We start from the raw sequence: 18,934 nt of genomic DNA, 5'->3' as shown, positions 1-18,934 counted from the left end.
CCTTTCAACATCTGCGACAAAAGAAGAAAAGGTGAGAAAAGACCAAGCCACACATACTGTGGAAAGGGACAGATCTAGAAAGGAAAAACACTAGTTTGGTTGAACTTGGGGTAGGGAGCAGTGTTGAGATAGAATTGTTCCCCAGTCTGTCAACAGGCCTTAATTTGGGATAGATCCTACCCAGGAGCTGGTAACAAATTTGCTGCAGTGGATAATCATTCATGTCAGTGCCATTTACATATGTGTGCGTACATGTGCATACACACAAACAAATTATAAATATGTATTTGATTACAAGCTGTTACTTGTTTATGCTTTTCTCTAGTTGATTGAGGAACGCTACTATCCAATCTCTCTCTTCTCTTTGAAATTACCTGGGAACATGTGTGATATAATTTCCATTAACTGAAGTATTTACACTGAGACTGAACATCTCTCTGAAAGATATGCCCTGCCCTAGCCAGAAGTTATTGGAAAGAATAGATGAAAACCCTCTGATCGTCCCACTCACGCTACCAATCTAGGTAATATAATGCTCCTTCCTACTTTCACATCAGTAATGGCTGAACTTTGCTATTTTATATTAAAAACAGGAACAAGGAGGAGAAAAATATATATTTTAAGAACCTATAAAACTGAAGATTCATGTGCATTTCCCTCTACTTACCTCATCTCTAGATGACCTTCCTTAAGGTGAATTTTCGAGCAGGGTGAAGTTCTGAAATATTTAGTAGTCATCCATTTATATTTTTTTTTTTACTATTTTCACCTCTCCTTTTCAAAAAGACATGAGTTTTATTCAAAGATCTCCCACATTAGCATGCCATCCCCTCTCCACCACGCTGCAATTCTTCCATAAATGATAATATCAGTATCTCAGTCCTTTGTGAGAGCAAAAGACAGAACACTAACCTATAGGTCAGATGCTTCATGTAGCTGTACTGGTTTACTTTAACTGACAGTAGGATTGAGCCCAGTTGCTTAAAAAAGCACCAAGTAGAAGATAAGCAGTAAAGGAGAACACTTTAAACATAAAGAAAGATGTGCAACAGCAGCCAGGGAAATTTAGAACTGACAGACATGCTCTTTCAAATTTTCCTGAATTTGAAGGGCTCATTTGCCTCAAATGAGGCAAACGAGCAAGTTTCAGCACAAAAACTGTTAAAAATGCTCACTCACAAAGCATTTTGATTAATACCTACACTTTGACCATATTGTTTTATTACTCTCTTAAAATACTTCTATTTCTACATTATTAAATAAACAAATGTAGGAATGCCTCAGTGTTATTAGCTACATATGTCAGCCTTGAATCAAGGAAATAATTCGTTACGTATGCCTTGCATTAGATACTGGGCCATTTGTACTGTGATTTAAAATGGAAGGGACACACCTGTTATCAATCACTGCTTTGGGGTCTACACTTCTGATCTTCTTCCAAAAGATCGCCTATTTTATATCTGCTAGGCAGGCTTCTCTACAGGTTCGAGTTGGAACAGAAAATGAATTGCAAGAAATTAAGTAGGATGAGAAACACACATGGTCCTCAGCTGTCACATTCATTTAGGGTTTTTTGCATTAAAATCTAATTGTTCTTTACCAATCCATTCCATGACTCGAGTGCTGCCTCATTTCAGAGGTTAGTGGAAAGCCACAGAAAGTGACTCCAAACCTTTCCATATCAGCAGTATACCCTGATCTTGAGATGGCGGATTTAAACTACTGAAATAAAAACAATATGGACTCCAGTGATGAAAACGTATATAGGTTCTCTCTCAAGCAGTTCTGACTGACACAGATGGAATACATATCACTGCTCATTGGTCCAGATCATCAATGTTAAAAGCCAGATAGCTAGGCTGACTCCCTTTTGTATAGCAATCCCTCCTGAAAACATCAAGAACATTTTTTTGTACTGACATTTAGAGGGGGGAAAAAAAATCATTGAGGTCAAACTAAATTCAACTATGTTGACATGGTTCTCCATCACAAATGACAAACTACTGCTATCATCACTTCAGTCTGTTTACTGTAGTTTAAAGCTCAACATTACAGAAATGCAAAGTCATCAAACAGAATAATTGTGCAGAGAAAAAAAACAGTTACTAAGAGTTCAAAGCCATGGATAAATTATGTCATTTGCCAGAGGCAAACTGGCATGCAGAAAAGTTGCAAGAACACAGTAAGAACTCTGTAAAAATGTAAATATATGTAAGTATCTATAAATTTCACTCTTGATTACCCAGTAGCTTTATCACTGTGGATTACATCAGTTCTCAGTGGTCTCAAGCCATTGCTGATTGAACTGATTACTATAATTTATTAGTAGTATATATCCCAGAATAGATATTACATTCAGAAAAATAAACTATAAAACCTCACCCCAACAAAACAAAAAATCTAATCTGTAGAACTTCACCCTTTACCTCCTCAAATCTATCATCTGTCATTTATCTCTATCCTTTCTGTATCACTGACAATGGCTATTTATTAAAACAGCAGAGCAAGGACAGACATACAGATAGGTAATGAGAAAATAATGCAGTAACCATAATAAGGATAATGGGGTGCTCAGACATTTCCTTAAATAGATGGGTGGTCGCAAGAGAAACTCTTTCAACAGCTACATATAACAAAATAGCATACAGGGTAGGGGGAATCATACAACTAATAAGAGGAGGAAAAAAGGACAGGGGCAAGCCGAGAAATGAGAAAGATCTGGTAATACTCAGAGTCCCAATAGAAACAGCTGGGAGCAAGAGCTGCAAAAGGATGCACTGACAGTGCAATGTCTGGAGGGGAAAGGAGGAAAAGACATCCCAGATGTCTGCAAGGAAAAACATTTCTATTGTTTTCTAGTAAACATATTCAAGAAAGAGGAACTGGAACTGAAACTCAAACTGCACACTCTTTATGGTACTACCACTAGGCAGTAAGATGAGATGTATCAGCGCTCCCAAACCTTAAGAGCAACATGACACAATAATCTTAATAACTAGCAAGTAACAAACAAGTAATTCTGAGTTCGATATGATCAAATTTCTCAGTTTTTCCTATACCTGTGACCACACTTAATACGTACGTAAACATTTAAAGTTAAACTGTATGTTCATCTATATCTTCTAGTGTTGCCCGTATCAGTTTGTCCTGGTTTTGGCTGGGATGGAGTTGATTTTCTTCCTATTAACTGGTATAGTGCTGTGTTTTGGATGTAGTGTGAGAATAATGTTGATGACACGCTGATGTTTTGGTTGTTGCTAGGTATTGTTTACGCTAGTCAAGGACTTTTCATCTTCCCATGCCCTGCCAGATGTGCAGGGGGCTGGGAGGGAGTGTGGCCAGGGCGGCTGGCCCAGCTGGCCAATAGGCTATTCCATACCATATGACGTCATGCTCAGCATATAAGGCTGGGTGAAGAAGAAGGAGGGGGGGCGTTCGGAGTGATGGCGTGTGTCTTCCCAAGTAACGGTTACGCGTGATGGAGCCCTGCTTTCCTGGCGATGGCTGAACACCTGCCTGCCGATGGGAAGTGGTGAATGAATTCCTTGTTTTGCTTTGCTTGCGTGCGCGGCTTTTGCTTTCCCTATTAAACTGTCTTTATCTCAACCCACGAGTTTTTCTCACTTTTACCCTTCTGATTCTCTCCCCCATCCCACCCGGCAGGGGGGGTGAGCGAGCGGCTGCGTGGTATTTGGCTGCTGCCAGGTTAAACCACGACACAGTTTTAATAACATATTACAGAATAAAATTTGCACCACAAATGGAAACCTGGGAACAAGGTCCAATACCTTAGTACTCCATCTTTGAAGCGATACGGAAGCTGAGCTCTCTCAGAAGCTGTTTACGAGTACTGCTTACGAGTTCATCTCTGTGGTTCCCACCAGCGCAGTTTTACACACACCAAACATCAGCTCCTCACTCCACAAGAAGGTTCACTGATTTCAATAGGATCCACCAAGGAATAAGGCTGGACTCAACAGAAAGATAAGTAGAAGAGAGTGGCTCTGTGCCAAATACTGAATGCACGTTTAACAAAAGCCAGCAGAGAACTCATGGTCTGCACGTACCACATTACCCTCCAGAGTCTCTCCAGGGGGGATTGCAAGGGACTTCCCACTCCCCACCCACATCGAAGCAGCTTTGCCCTCCAAGGCGAGGGAAGGAGGATGAGGTGCAAGGAAGAAGGAAAGAAGAGTAGGAAAGCGTGGGGAAACAGAGCCATGAAACAGTGGCCTGGCTCTTCAGCCAGAGAAGTTGTTTGGTCTGATATCAAGTATATGCCTTTTGTTAATCCCATTCTGAAAGCCAACCAGGTGATACCTTTTAAACTAATATGCAGGAAAACTGCATATATTCAAAAGACTTGCTAAGAAAAAGAGCATTTATCATAATGAAAATATCCAAGAGAGGAGACTTTAACATGAATAGTGAGCAAGCAGGGAAAAGAAGCTACTGGCCTACTTCAGAGATGCACGCTCATGATAGGTGTGGGTTAGTCCTGCACAGGTAGCTCTAAACACAGCCTAGACAGTGTCACACACTCACAAGAAAAGGTTTTCCATTTTAGAAGCATGTTCCCTATCTCATCACTTCAGAGAAGAAATAAATTCTTGATTAAACTTTTTAAAATGTATTTTTATATGGATAAAACTTGTGTTTTAATCACTTCTGTGTGACAAATTTCTGTTCCGCTCTCTTGTGATGAGAACAACAGAGGATGGATTCTCAATTGCTCTTCATTCTTTTAATATTTCAACATAAAAAAGTAAGAGAACTGCTACATTAATAATGAAAAGTGGTAGAACAGTCCACTAAGGACAAGCATGATTCAGTGTTGCATGGATTACTTCACAAGGACAGGCTGGGGAAAATAAAACTCACAAGCTGGCTACAGAGAAGATGACAAAAAGAAGACATCCTTGAGCCCAATACTCAGCAAACATACAAAGACTTTGCATCAGCCCCTAGTGGAGATCCCTTGGTGACTTTAGAATAGAGAACAACCAAAAAACAGAAGGAAAAAAGTCCAGCAGATGGCTCTAAATGAGGAGAACAGAGAGAGGTGACTGACTAGTCTGAGAGAAATAAAAATAAAATGGGAGCAGTGCCACAGCGTTATCATTTTTGTTGCGCCACCTGGAGAGGTAGCAGGCTTATCAATGAATGCCAAAAATGAGTAGTGCCCATCTGCTCACCCTAATAAATATCCCTTACTAGAAAAAATATAAAAGAATACAATTCCCTCAGCACTACTCACATGCTTTCAGCAGACCTGTTTGTTTAAAATATTTATTTGGGTCTTACATGGCTTAACAACTACTTGCCATGAACACAATAATGCTTTAAGATGACCCTTGGAAGTATGTGGCAAGTCAGTAGCTGTAAGAATTGATGACAACAGAAAGCTCCAACAACTTCCTCTTAAATAAGCAAAGGCTCTGTAATTATCACTGCCTTCAAGATGTCATTAGAAAGAGATCTCTGGCCAACTGAACGGACTGATGGCAAAACCCTAAATGAGAGGGGCAGTTCAAAATTCGAAAAGTTAGTACTCCTCTGGAGATAACGGCAGCGGAAAGTATCTCCATTCAAAAAGAAGTGTAAGAACCATGGTACAAGCTCAGTTTACCTCCGCTGCCGGCCTCCCCAAATGGCGACAAGTACCATCCTTCTGCTGATTCTGAATGTGAATTGAGAAAGGAGGTCAGAGCTGGCAGAAGGTGAAATGAGGAACGCTCAGGTCTCTCAAAATATCGCTACAAAAAGAAATGGGATGGAAGAGAAAACTAAAGCATACAGGTTCGCTTGCCTTCGTGAGTTTGAAAGCAAAATGCCTCTTCTTTAGCACTAACCTTTATCAGTTCCAAACATTGTTTTTGCAATGAATGAAGGCATAAGGGTTTGGAGCAGAAAATCAAACTTGCTAAGACTGAGATATTTCCAAGCTGGCCTTTTGATTCAGATGTATATTTGTTTTTCACAGGTGACATACTGAAAAAAACCCCACCTGTTCTGTTTAACATCATCAATTCTACCACCTCAATAAAAGCAATTCAATCATATAAAACTGTCTGGATTCACACACAGTTATCCAGAACAGGACAGGCCTTTATACATTCACCACCATCTTTGCAAATACAAAGTTATCATGCTATTTGTGCATAAATGTTTTGCACTAAATTTTGCCTTTCAGATGGCAAAAATGTGACAGAATTAAACTTAAAATATGCTTATATAAACATGTATGAAAAGAAAGGAGAACACAATAAAAAGCACTTTTGAGGAGATACAAATCACAAAATGTGAGCAAACATGTATCCACACAGCCCAGAGTTCTGTAAACGTCTGTATGCACGAGGCCTTCATAGTTACTACAACAGATTTTTAAAAACCTCCAAACAGCAGTTTTAAAAACTGCCCATGCTAAAACAAAGCACACAGATACTGCACTGGGTGCAACACAGAAAAGCTATGCACCACTGAAAGCTTAGTTCTCTGGTCAATTCAATACTCAGGAAACTCATTTCTTCAAAATTAAAGATAGTTTGATTGTGTAAATTCCTTTAAACTTGGTTGTCTTCAAAATTTTGTACAAAATTCTCAACAAAAGCTACAAAAAGTCTGACCAACTGTTCCTGGAACTGAAGCAAGACACTTGGTTCCTAAAATCTCTCTTTACCAAGTACCAGTTGCAAAACCCAGCTGAAGCACAAAAGACAACACTGTAGCCACACACATTATTTCCACTGTTTTGTATCCCCTGCGTTAGCATGAACCCACAGTCAAGTAACAAAAAACGGCTAACAAGATTTGGTTTGTCCGTGAACTGGCCCGCACTTTTTGAAATAATGTGGGTTAAGAGGGGGAGCTCTCAGATGCCAAACAGAAGACTCTGTTTAAATCCAAATGAACAAGGCCTTCCACCAAAGCAAATAAACACTCGAGGTTTATTTGCCTTGACATGACCTCCAAAAGGCAGGATCTTTGGTTGCAATGATGGGTGCCTGTGTGTGTTTCTGCATGTATTCACATGGGGAATGGGGACTGAAAAAATACATCCTCCTTTGTAAAACCACTTCATGTTGCATAGACGATTTTTCCATGTACTGTGGTGCTCAGGTAATCAAATTGGCATCAGATGGCCCACTGTACTAATTGTTCAAGCATACATTGGCATATTGCCACTGCTCCAAAAAACTTTAATAGAAGCAATGGGAAAGGGATACAGAAAATACAGTGAGAGTTGCATTTCACCACCACATTTTGGAATTGCATTAATTTCCCCTGGTACGGGAAAAATGGATACATCCAATTCTCAAAATAAGTAATTAACTACTGCTGTTACTTGTGGCTTCCTCTCACTGGTGTACCACAAAGAAGCAGCTTTCTCAGTACAAGCAGAAGATTAGAGAAATGGAGTTTTAAACACCCTTCCAAAATTGCAGTGCTAAGCCAGTGAGCAGTGTAAGGAAAACAGTTTTTGTTGAACCTTGCTCTCAGGATACATGAGCCTTCTCTTTGGGTTCAGTCATTGCAACTTAGTCCACTCCAGAAAGAAGTCTGAGCTCCAGGATAACATGATCCAGATACACAGAGCCCAACGGTTTAGCAACTGGAATTCTCCTCTGCTCGAGGGTAGGAAGGCTCTGCAGAGGGACCTGGACAGGCTGGATCGATGGGCTGAGGCCAACTGTATGAGGTTCAACAAGGCCAAGTGCCGGGTCCTACACTTCGGCCACAACAACCCCAGGCAACGCTACAGGCTTGGGTAAGAGTGGCTGGAAAGCTGCCCAGAGGAAAAGGACCTGGGGGTGCTGATTGACAGCCGGCTGAACATGAGCCGGCAGTGTGCCCAGGTGGCCAAGAACGCCAACGGCATCCTGGCCTGTATCAGAAATAGTGTGGCCAGCAGGAGCAGGGAGGTGATCGTGCCCCTGTACTCGGCACTGGTGAGGCTGCACCTCAAATCCTGTGTTCACTTTTGAGCCCCTCACTACAAGAAGGACATGGAGGTGCTGGAGCATGTCCAGAGGAGGGCAACGAAGCTGGTGAAGGGCCTGGAGCACAAGCCTTATGAGGAGCGGCTGAGGGAACTGGGGTTGTTTAGCCTGGAGGAGGCTGAGGGGAGACCTCATCGCGCTCTACAACTACCTGAAAGGAGATTGTAGCGAGGTGGGTGTTGGTCTCTTCTGCCAAGTAACTAGCAATAGGACAAGAGGAAATGGCCTCAAGTTGCGCCAAGGGAGGTTTAGATTGAACATTAGGAGAAACTTCTTTACTGAAAGAGTGGTCAGGCCTTGGAACAGGCTGCCCAGGGAAGTGGTGGAGTCACCATCCCTGGAGGTATTTAAAAGACATGTAGATGAGGCCCTTAGGGACATGGTGTAGTGGGCATGGTGTGTTAGGTTGACGGTTGGACACGATGATCTTAGAGGTCTTTTCCAACCTGTATGATTCTATGATTCCACATCCCCGTTGCTCACAGCATGCACACTCTTGTTTAAACTCTCAGTTATAAGTCCTTGTGCTGGGTTGACCCTGACTGGAAGCCAGGTGCCCACCAAGGCCCTCTATCACTCCCCTCCTCAGGTGGGCAGGGGAGAGAAAATATAATGAAAGGCTTGTGGGTCAAAATAAGGACAGGGAGAGATCACTCACCAATTATCATCACGGGCAAAACGGACTCAACTCAGGGAAATTAATTTAATTTATTGCCAATCAAAATCAGAGTAGGATAAGGAGAAATAAAGCCAAGTCTTAAAACACCTTCCCCCCACCCTCCCTTCTTCCCAGGCTTAACCTTACTCCCAATTTTTTCTACCTTCTCCCCCACAGCGGCACAGGGGGACAGGGAATGGGGGTTGGGGTCAGTTCATCACACGTTGTCTCTGCTGCTCCTTCCTCCTCAGGGGGAGGACTCCTCACACTCTTCCCCTGCTCCAGCCTGGGGTCCCTCCCATGGGAGACAGTCCTCAATGAACTTCTCCAACGGGAGTCTTTCCCAGGGCTTCACGAACTGCTCCAGTGTGGGTCCCTTCCACCACCAGCGTGATCCCAGTGTGGGGTGCAGTCCTTCAGGAAGAGACTGCTCCAGCGTGGGTCCTCCACAGAGTCACAACTCCTGCCAGCAAACCTGCTCCAGTGTGGGCTCCTCTCTCCACAGGTCCACAGGTCCTGCCAGGAGCCTGCTCCAGCATGGGCTTCCCACAGGATCGCAGCCTCCTTTGGGCACATCCATCTGCTCCGGTGTGGGGTCCTCCACGGGCTGCAGGGGGTATCTGCTCCACCGTTAACCTCCATGGGCTGCAGGGTCACAGCCTGCCTCACCATGGTCTTCACCAGGGGCTGCAGGGGAATCTCTGCTCCAGCGCGTGGAGCACCTCGTCCCCTTCCTTCTTCACTGACCTTGGTGTCTGCAGAGTTGTTTCTCTCACATATTCTCACTTCTCTCTTCTGGCTGCTGCTGTGCAGTTTTCCCCCCCCCCTTCTTAACTACGTTATCCCAGAGGCGCTACCACTGTCACTGATGGGCTCAGCCTTGGCCAGCGGCCGGTCCATCTTGGAGCCAGCTGGCATTAGCTCTATCAGACATGGGGGAAGCTTCTAGCAGCTTCTCACAGAAGCAACCCGTGTAGCCCCCCCGCTACCAAAACCTTGCCACACAAACCCAATACAGTCCTTCACAGAATTAATGCATCAGTTATGATGAGGGTGGTCTATGTCCCACTTTCTAACTTCTCATGACAGTTAAAGTCTCCTGAGGCGCAAAACTGCCTACAGGGAAAGCAAAGCCTAATGACAGCAAGAGATGGACGGTCACAGACCTCGGCTTAGGGATGACAGGACTTAACACCTGCTAAAGATAACAGTAACACCAGGACCAGCCTCCTTGGGAACTGAATACAAACTTTGCTTATGTAATTCATACAATTAAAGAATAATAGAATAATTTAGGTTCAAAGAGACCACTGGCAGTGGTCTAGTCCAACACCCTGCTCGAAGCAGGTCACTCAGGGCTTGTCCAGTTGGGTTTGAACGTCTCCAGTGATTGAGTGGTTGAGTGTGGTTGAGTTCCCACAACCTCTCTGGGCAACCTAATTATAGCTAATTTGAATTTAATGCTCTCCCCCATGAGTTCCTCATACAGAGAGACACACAAAATACATTTGCTTGCTAACAAACAAAACCAAACCTATAGTTGAGCTAACTCGTATTTTCAAAAAGGGACAATGGGCAGAGACTATACATGCAAAACTTGGGAAAGATTCAAAGGCGCAGAAGTATCTTGATAAGGCACAAAGAGAAATCTCACATTTATACATCCACTTCTCAGGTCTTAGAAACCCCATTTACTATATACCTTGTCTATGCCTGACCTAAAGTACACGATATACTACAAATGCCTTACCTTACAAATGCCTTCTGTATCAGAACTAGTGTGGCCAGCAGGAGCAGGGAGGTGATTGTGCCCCTGTACTCGGCACTGGTGAGGCCGCACCTCGAATACTGTGTTCAGTTTTGGGCCCCTCACTACAAGAAGGACATGGAGGTGCTGGAGCGTGTCCAGAGGAGGGCAACGAAGCTGGTGAAGGGTCTGGAGCACAAGTCTTATGAGGAGCGGCTGAGGGAACTGGGGCTGTTTAGCCTGGAGAAGAGGAGGCTGAGGGGAGACCTCATCGCGCTCTACAACTACCTGACAGGAGGTTGTAGCGAGGTGGGTGTTGGTCTCTTCTGCCAAGTAACAAGCAATAGGACGAGAGGAAATGGCCTCAAGTTGTGCCGGGGGAAGTTTAGATTGGATATTAGAAGAAATTTCTTTACTGAAAGAGTGGTCAGGCCTTGGAACAGGCTGCCCAGAGAAGTGGTTGAGTCACCATCCCTGGAAGTATTTAAAAGACCATGTCCCATTTAGGGACATGGTGTAGTGGGCATGGTGGTGTTGAGTTGATGGTTGGACTTGATGATCTTAGAGGTCTTTTCCAACCTTAATGATTCTATGATTTTCTTTCTGCATCTAGCTACCAACACAATATACTGATGGACTTTGCAACTCTGTGAAGTGAAAACAACAGATTTCCTCTGCAGAGCTGCTTATCCACAGCACTGAGAAAAAACAAATTATGCTGGAAGAATACACTGAGATTTCTATAGTGAAGCAAACAATGAGAATTAAAAAAAAAAAGGTCAAAGATTAATTGATTTCTTGGACGTCTATTTGTAAAATGATGTTTCTTAGTTTTGGATTTATATTCCAAACATCTAGAATATTTCTACTTCAGAATTTAATTGTGGCAAGGGGGAGAACAGCTTTCATTTAAAAATAATTCATTCAAGATCTCATACATCACCAATGGAGATGCTCATTTGATGAGGAAAGTTGATACGTTTATGACAAGCTATTGTGTATTTTTCCAGATGATGGCAACACGCTGACAGCTTTAAAAGAAGTAGACGTGTTACTGTAAGGTTTATTGTCGAAGCAGCCTTCTCCCTCTGCAGCAATCTAACAGCTTACACCTACAGTTGATTATCATTTCTATGAAATTCCAACATCTGCTAATGATCTCCGAGACTGGGAAAAATGGCATCTTCTGTCTCAAGCCTTCTTCTATAGACACACTATTCTTCTAAAATAATCTGAAAGACAACACATGCACTTCTTTTCCATAAAGCATCCATTCTCAGTTCTTTTAAAATATTTCAGACAGCACTATTCTTTCCACTTCTGTAAGATGTGTCTGCCAATGGAAAATAATTCATCCTCAGGGAAAGCAGTTTAGAGTAAGCTTTTTTTGCAAGCAGCAGAACCAGCAAAACTTTATTTCCTCTATGTCTGGAGGCAAAGCTTGTTTGCAGATTCAGTGGTAAGGGACAAATTCATCCTGCTGCCTCTGCTTTAGCTGAGGCATTAATAGGGTTTCTCTCCTTTATTAAGCCCTTTATTCTCACACACCACCTGTAACTTGCTGTCTTTGGCAATCTGGACAACCTTTGTGAAATTTGACTGAAGATAAGTGGAAAAAGGAAGGCAACACAAACTGCACATTTCTCTGTGGGTGATCCTGGGCAGAAGAACGAGAGTCACTGCTTTTTAAAGGTCTGCTTTTTCAAAGGTGTTGCGAGGTATGACAGAAATGATGATAATCTTTTTAAACAGTAGAATACACGGAAACAATAAGCTACATCAGAGCCAGAGAAGTTGATGAACTGACATATTAAAACACAAGACACCAAATCCCAATTCCTAATCAGTAAGGTCAGATAACTATTCTCTAATTATACCATTGAAAATCTTGTGGCAGTCAAACAGCAGGTTTGTGACAGAGCAAGAGAAGTTTTCCCAACTTGTACAATAATATCCTGATCATTTACCTATGCTGTTTCGAGATAACAAGCAAGATATGATATCTTGCTTCACAATACATTAATAATATTTTTCTGCTTCTATTCCCATTCGACACCAAAAAAGTAGACCATGTATACATTTTCATTCTCCTGTTTCTCAGATTTGTACCTTAAAAATATAGTTCTCTTTCTAAAAGAAGTGACTAATTTTTTGAGAAACAAAGGCAAGTGATAAAAATTGTTTGCTTTCCTAGGTCTGTTCTCAAATGCAAATGCAGAAGCAGCAATATAAGCTCATCAATCAGCAGCTAGAGACAAAAAAAATTACAACTTAGGTCACCTACTCCATTCCTTTTCTGAGGTCTGGATCACTCCCTAAAGCATACAGAGATATTCTTGTAATACATGTCCCCCAACATCATTGTAGATGATGCACAATCACACATCAGCATAGCCTGAGCATATGTCGTGCTTATTTAAGAAGCTAATGTCTGCCTCAAAAGTAGCCTATGTCCAGTGCTATGTTGCAGTCGCTACGGAAACTTTTTTCTTGTAAAGTAACAGAGAAAATACCACCTAAAGCCTCAGCATCTTCTTGGTATAATATTTAATGTTGCTTCAGTAACTCTGCAAAAAAATTTGAGGCTCCTTTTAATAGTTTTTGACTGACAGAGACCTGATTTTTTTTAGGCTCCTTTTCATTGGCAGGTATGCAGCTGATACCTTTGAGAATCCCTATCCATTGTGCTAAAAATTGGGTGCAAACTATCAAAAGTATAACCAAACCCAAGTGACAGATTTATGGCTAGTTACACAACTGGTAAATTGAGAAAGGCTTATAAGCTAACACCCAAATAGTTGGTATTTATACCTACTATTCCTATTTATGCTACTAATAGATAAGAAGCCTGGTAGCTTTCATAAACTCTTAGACTGTAAATCATTCAGACTCACAACAGGGTCTGTGTTTGCTTTGCAAATATTGGCAGGATGCATCTACATGGAATCTCTGCATTCAGTGTCAATACCCACAGCCAGATCCCACCACCCTTCCTCGCTCACCCTGAACACTACCTTAACTTCATGAACTGCCACAGCTAAGGTGTTGGGGCAGCTCACCTAATAAGGCACAACACAGCACAGATTAAAGTGATAGAAATCTGGTTGAGGGTAAAAATGTTCCAAATGCTCAGATGAGACATTTGGCCATTCTGAACTATGACTGTGCAATGGCTTTGCCTACAAACCTGCTGCAAACTTGCCTTTTTGCAGAGAGGTTTCCTCTGGTTGCCCCTCAAACTCACATAAAATGTAAAGGCGCCTCCCAACACGAAGATACATTGCTTTACACAATTTATTAAAAAAACAAAAATTTATTAAAAACAAAAATTTATTAAAAAAAACCAAAAAAAACCCCCCCAAAAAAACCCAAAAAACCCCCCCAAAAAAAAACCCAAAACCAAACACCAAACACCCCCCCCCGCCCCCAAAACCAAAATGACTAGCACTACTAGAGATACCTTCAACATGATCCATGATGAAAACATACTTCACTGGACAACTAAACATTTGACATTAGAGAACCTCTTTTTTGCTCTCAGGCAAAGGCAACCTATCAAAAGTTTGCATTTTTAAGCCTTAATGTTAAATATAACCTAAGGGGTTTTTTTGGATGTAGTTAAAAAGTAGACATACAATTCAGTTACAATCTGCTCCCTTTTTCAGCATAAAAATATTTTCAATGACATAGAAATAGATCTGTTTCATGCATAATATAAGATGAACAGATACGATCTTATAATTAGCAAGAAAGAAAAAGAGGTTTAGCAGTAAAATGTCTAGCTTTTAAATGAAGGTCCAGCATTAGGAAAGCCAACTGTGGGTAATTCTGCACTTGCCATATCATAGATATAAAAATATATTTGTTTATCAGTAGGTAAGACACTAGAAAAGCCAACATACCAGCATTTCCCAAGCTTGCTACTAATTAAATCATATGCATACAGGTTCAATCCAAGAATGATCAAAGTTAATGAAAAGAATTCCCATTTAATTCAATGAGCTGTGGATCAGTTCCAGACAGATAGCTGCTACTCCATCCTCTTTCTTCTTTATCAAAAGCACTGCAACAGTGTGAAAGTGAAGAGGACTCCATGTGAGTCTGCAGATTTTGTATCTCCCCTCAGATCTGAATTTTAAATTAATTATTTGACAGTTGACTACATTACATACAATTACGTAATCTTCTCCATAAAGCTATTAGAGGCTACTCCAGGTTTTGAAGGAAAACAGACTAATACTAGTGTTGTGACATGAATAGCTTTAAAAGGTTTTAACTATTTCTTTCACATACAGGTTTACCCTCATTATACATTTATTTATGTGCCACACTGTTCACCACTACAGCAACATATTGCCACATCTGAGCATGGAAAATGTCAGTCCAATGTACTGGAAATAGAGCACTAAATTTAAAAGGCTTCCTAAGATTAACAGAAAGATAATCTGAAGTCACCTAAAAGCAAAGAAATAAAGAATGAACATTCAGATCAAATAACTATCTATTTTTAATTAATTTGAAATGCAATGTCACAATTGTTGGACAACTTCAGTAAACTGGACATTACATTTATGAAACCTACCTGAATAGCCTTTGATTCAATTCTTGTTAACAATGCTTTTTCACATTCTATTTTTCACTAAATGTTTGTATTAAAAATGAGAATTTAATTTCAGCACCTCAAAACTCAGCTCCCAGTGCTGCACAGATGCTTAGTTCTGACTCTTTGTAGTCAGGGTTTCAGCAGATGTCCATTCAGATCAGCCTAAAGGCTTTCATTCATTTAAAGCAGAGCTGGACAGGAGTTGCTGTAAAACCTTTATTTGGGAATCCAATATATGCATCGCTGCTATTAGCCATCACATAACAATGTCTTAAATCTAAGGAGCATTGCATAGGAAATTAAATAATAATCTTTCCTGTTCAAGAATCAACAGTCAGTTAAATGAAAACTGAAGTTGTCTGCTTTCGACAGGGGAAATGGTGTCTATGCTTAAAACTTCACATTCCATCTATACAGGGACACAAGCATAAATCAAAAATGGTGTTTAGACATCGTTTCAATAAAACTTGTGTATGCAATGCTGCCTAGTTGGCCACCTTACATCCTTCCTACTCTAAGACAGATATCAAGCATTTCTTGTTGGAAAAGGTGTTTTCTTTGATCAAATCCATCACATCAAGTTCAAAAAGTTTTATAGGTATAACCAAAGAGGTCTACTCTTAGCACCTCCTTCTATTTCATGTTAGAGAACCACATTAAAAACAATGGAACAGGAATGGTATTACTACAGCCTTTATTACCACACCTCAGATCTCCTTTGCTGTAGCTACTCAGAAGCCCAGACAGCTGTGCCACGCCACTGGGAACCTTGTGACCAGGGAGTCAGAGCAACAGGATTTTATTCCCATACAGTGCAAAAACATCCCTCATGGAGCCCTGAAATCCAGAGTTGGAAAGTTAAATGATCTCCCAGTCTGCTTGCCACTTCTCACTCAACCCTTGTCCAAGACTAAAGAGAGAGGTGTCAGAAAATGATGACTGAAGTTCCTACCATTTTTCTTCTGCTTTGCTTTGCCAGAGAAGATTTCTGCAGAGCCACTTTCAGGCATCCAATTAAAAACGATGCTAGCAGGTTTTTTTGACTGGGTCCAGACATACAAAAAGTGGTTCTAAACTCAGCTCTTACCTGAGTACGGACATAGCTGCAGAATAACATAGACTATTATAGTTTAAGATACAATGAGTAAAAACTGATTCCTGTAAATTTACCCAGGTGCTAATATTGTTCTTGAAAAACACTTGAGAGATTTTCTTCTACTTTAAAACACTGCTGTCGGCTCACTCTCCTTAATAAGGGCCCATTATTTCTGAAACGTGTAAATGGGACCTACAAATTGTACTAAGAAGTAAATTCTATTTACTCCAACACTTTTTTTTACATAATGCAAAAGCCTTTATTGCTTTGGTATGATTCCCTGTCGCTGAAGCTCTTTTCTGTTGACTGAGTGCAATAGAAATCAATGACCAGATTCTTCCATTTATGTGCAAGTGATTCAGGCTGCTGTGTTCCCTTACTGTTAATAGGGTTTAGAAGCGGAAGACCCCTTCGTCTCTCAAGAACTATTAACCCAAAGTCTTAGGCTAGAATTGCAAATATATACTATGTTACAGTGAACAAAATCTTTTAGAAACTCCATATCATCATTTACATTTGATCGCAAATCACATGGATTGCGAAACTAATAAAGCAGGAAAAAAATAAACCAAAACTATTGGACAAAGCAGCTAGCCTACTTAGAGTGCAGTATTGACTGGCATGTTGTAAAAGGAAAAAAACCAACTCACCACATAAGTTTCTAAATGACGGTTCATTCCAACCCATTTCACATACACAACATGCTGGATGCACACAAACAGCAGGATTTGCAAACAATACAGACAGCTCTGCCAGCAAGTCTCACACAATCACAGTATCTGTCTCAATACAGTTGGTCTCACAGCAATACAAATTTCAGAAGGTAAACCCAAAATGAAGTAAGATTGCACTACTAAACATTTTCAGTTTGGTTTCCTTTACCCTGGTCTTTTTAGTGAACTTATTTACTATATATACATATTTATTTTTTAACTACTCTGGTGTTATTTCCTTGATTCCAGCACTAAAATTTACTACAGGTGGATGGATAATGTATTTCTTCAAAATCCCACATGACTTTATCAAGCCTCTGTGCTGCCTCATCAGTCTTCCAACACATTGCTGGGCTGCAAGATGAAAGACTGACTTTGCTCTTTTAGGAACAAGTGTACTCAAGAAGACTCACAGGAATTAACTGCCTAGCCAGCCTCCATTAATAAGCTTAAAAATTTTACTTTGTATATTCTATAGTTATGAAGGTATATGGGCTACCAAAAAACAGAAAACATGATCTGCAAATATTCTACTTATATTATGAAATATTTTCTGTAATGCTATCTAAAGAAATGCATTAACTAATGTTTAAAGCCTAAGGGTAAAAAAGCGTAGTCCTTTTCCTTAAAAATACTTCAACTGCAACACGCGATATTGAATTATAGACAATGCTGCTGAGAAACATTCAGGAGAAATTTTATAATAAAATCCCTCAATTTAAAGTTCTGCCTATTCAAATAAATACAAGTCAAATTTTAAAATGGATTTGCTTAATCCTGTTCTAATTTCCTGATACAACGGTGCTCTAGTTCTATTAAAGTTTATGGCTAGGATTAATTTAGTCAATGACACTTCATATGCATTCAGGCACACCTACCTTGTAACACTGTATTTGATTACCACCGAACACTACTACCTTCACAGTGTTCAAGAGGTGTTGACATACTACCAGAACACCTGTTAAAGAAGAATTAAGTTCCAAGATATTCTATAGCAAGCAAAGCAAGGGAAGTATGACTTAAAATAAAGGTTTAAATTGCATCTCCATCCAGTTCTGCTACCACAGGATAAAAAAGCTTGAGAGTGTTACAGGAGAAAGAACAAGACTAGTATCGCTAACTTCTTTCTTTGTCATTAATGCTAGAAAATAGGATATATTTGGGTCCATGGCTCACAGCACCCTAGGATAATGGGCTCCCAAGCAGCTTTGTGCTTTATTATCTTTAATGTTACCAGGTAACATCTCCTGTAAGGCTTGCTAATGTTGATATACTCACTCCAGATAAAGCACAGCACAAAGAACGATAGAAAACCTTTGTCTGAAAGGCCTTGAGAAAGCCATATATTTTAATTATGTCAGAGAACCCTTCTGTGGCACCAGGTACTTGAAAGTCACACTTCCCTCCAAAGCAAGCCTCAGTGAAAGAAAATGTCGACAGAACTCAGGATACACATCTCAAATTATGGCACACAGAAGTATTTCTCCATCCAGTCTTTAGATAACAAAGGCAACATCCCCTCATCTTGCATTTTGAGCCAAGATATACACATTGACTGGGTGGAAGAAGCTATACAAGTTAGGGGAAAAAAAGAAAACAATAACATGAAAGAATCAAATCTTTATTATTAATGAAGAATAAGGTGTTGTTATAGCTCAAGGTCACATATGACAAAACAATCTTCAGTTAATGCCACGTCCATTACGTACTGAGACCAAAAACCTGATCTTGGGCAAAACTGATCCTAGGCTACAAAGCATACCTGAAAAAGCTAATCACAGAAATTCTAGAACAGGGAGATAACTTAATTCAGGACTCCAGACATGAGCCTGGAGTCTGGATGAACTCTCATAAATCTTGCCAGAATGGTACTTCAAACTATTTCGTCCCCCATTCCTCTTTCCTGCCTTTCCGCAGAATGTTAAACCCATCCCTATAGGAAAGCTGGCAGCTCCATTTCGTAGCTCTGCATCCCCACCTAAATCCACTCTCATCCCCAGTTTGAGCTAAGACACAAAACTTTATGAAGAGACACGAACACATATTGCCTTTAGTTTATTCTGCTAAGGGAACAGGAACATAACAGACTGGAAGGTTAAAGGTGGAATTTGTAAGGC

At 40.7% G+C, this 18,934-nt stretch overlaps 1 protein-coding gene across 6 annotated transcripts in view; it reads right to left on the bottom strand.

Moving 5' to 3' along the window:
- FARS2 (phenylalanyl-tRNA synthetase 2, mitochondrial) overlaps positions 1-18,934 on the bottom strand; it is a 248,678-nt gene that overhangs the window by 222,552 nt on the left and 7,192 nt on the right. Inside the window, exons 4-5 of one of the 6 annotated variants that reach the window (XM_075142619.1) lie at positions 18,270-18,386; positions 17,696-17,763 (exon numbers count right to left, since the gene is read on the bottom strand). The exons of the other annotated variants lie outside the window; for them this stretch is intronic. Coding sequence (XP_074998720.1) covers positions 17,696-17,763; positions 18,270-18,273 — 72 coding nt within the window. The 5' untranslated portion in view covers positions 18,274-18,386. The remainder of the gene's footprint in view (positions 1-17,695; positions 17,764-18,269; positions 18,387-18,934) is intronic. 6 annotated transcript variants of the gene reach the window in all.

The sequence above is a fragment of the Calonectris borealis genome, chromosome 2, assembly GCF_964195595.1.
Source record: "Calonectris borealis chromosome 2, bCalBor7.hap1.2, whole genome shotgun sequence".
Lineage (NCBI taxonomy): Eukaryota > Metazoa > Chordata > Aves > Procellariiformes > Procellariidae > Calonectris > Calonectris borealis.
Note: the sequence above shows the minus strand (reverse complement) of the source record. Positions and strands in the feature narration are given on the sequence as shown.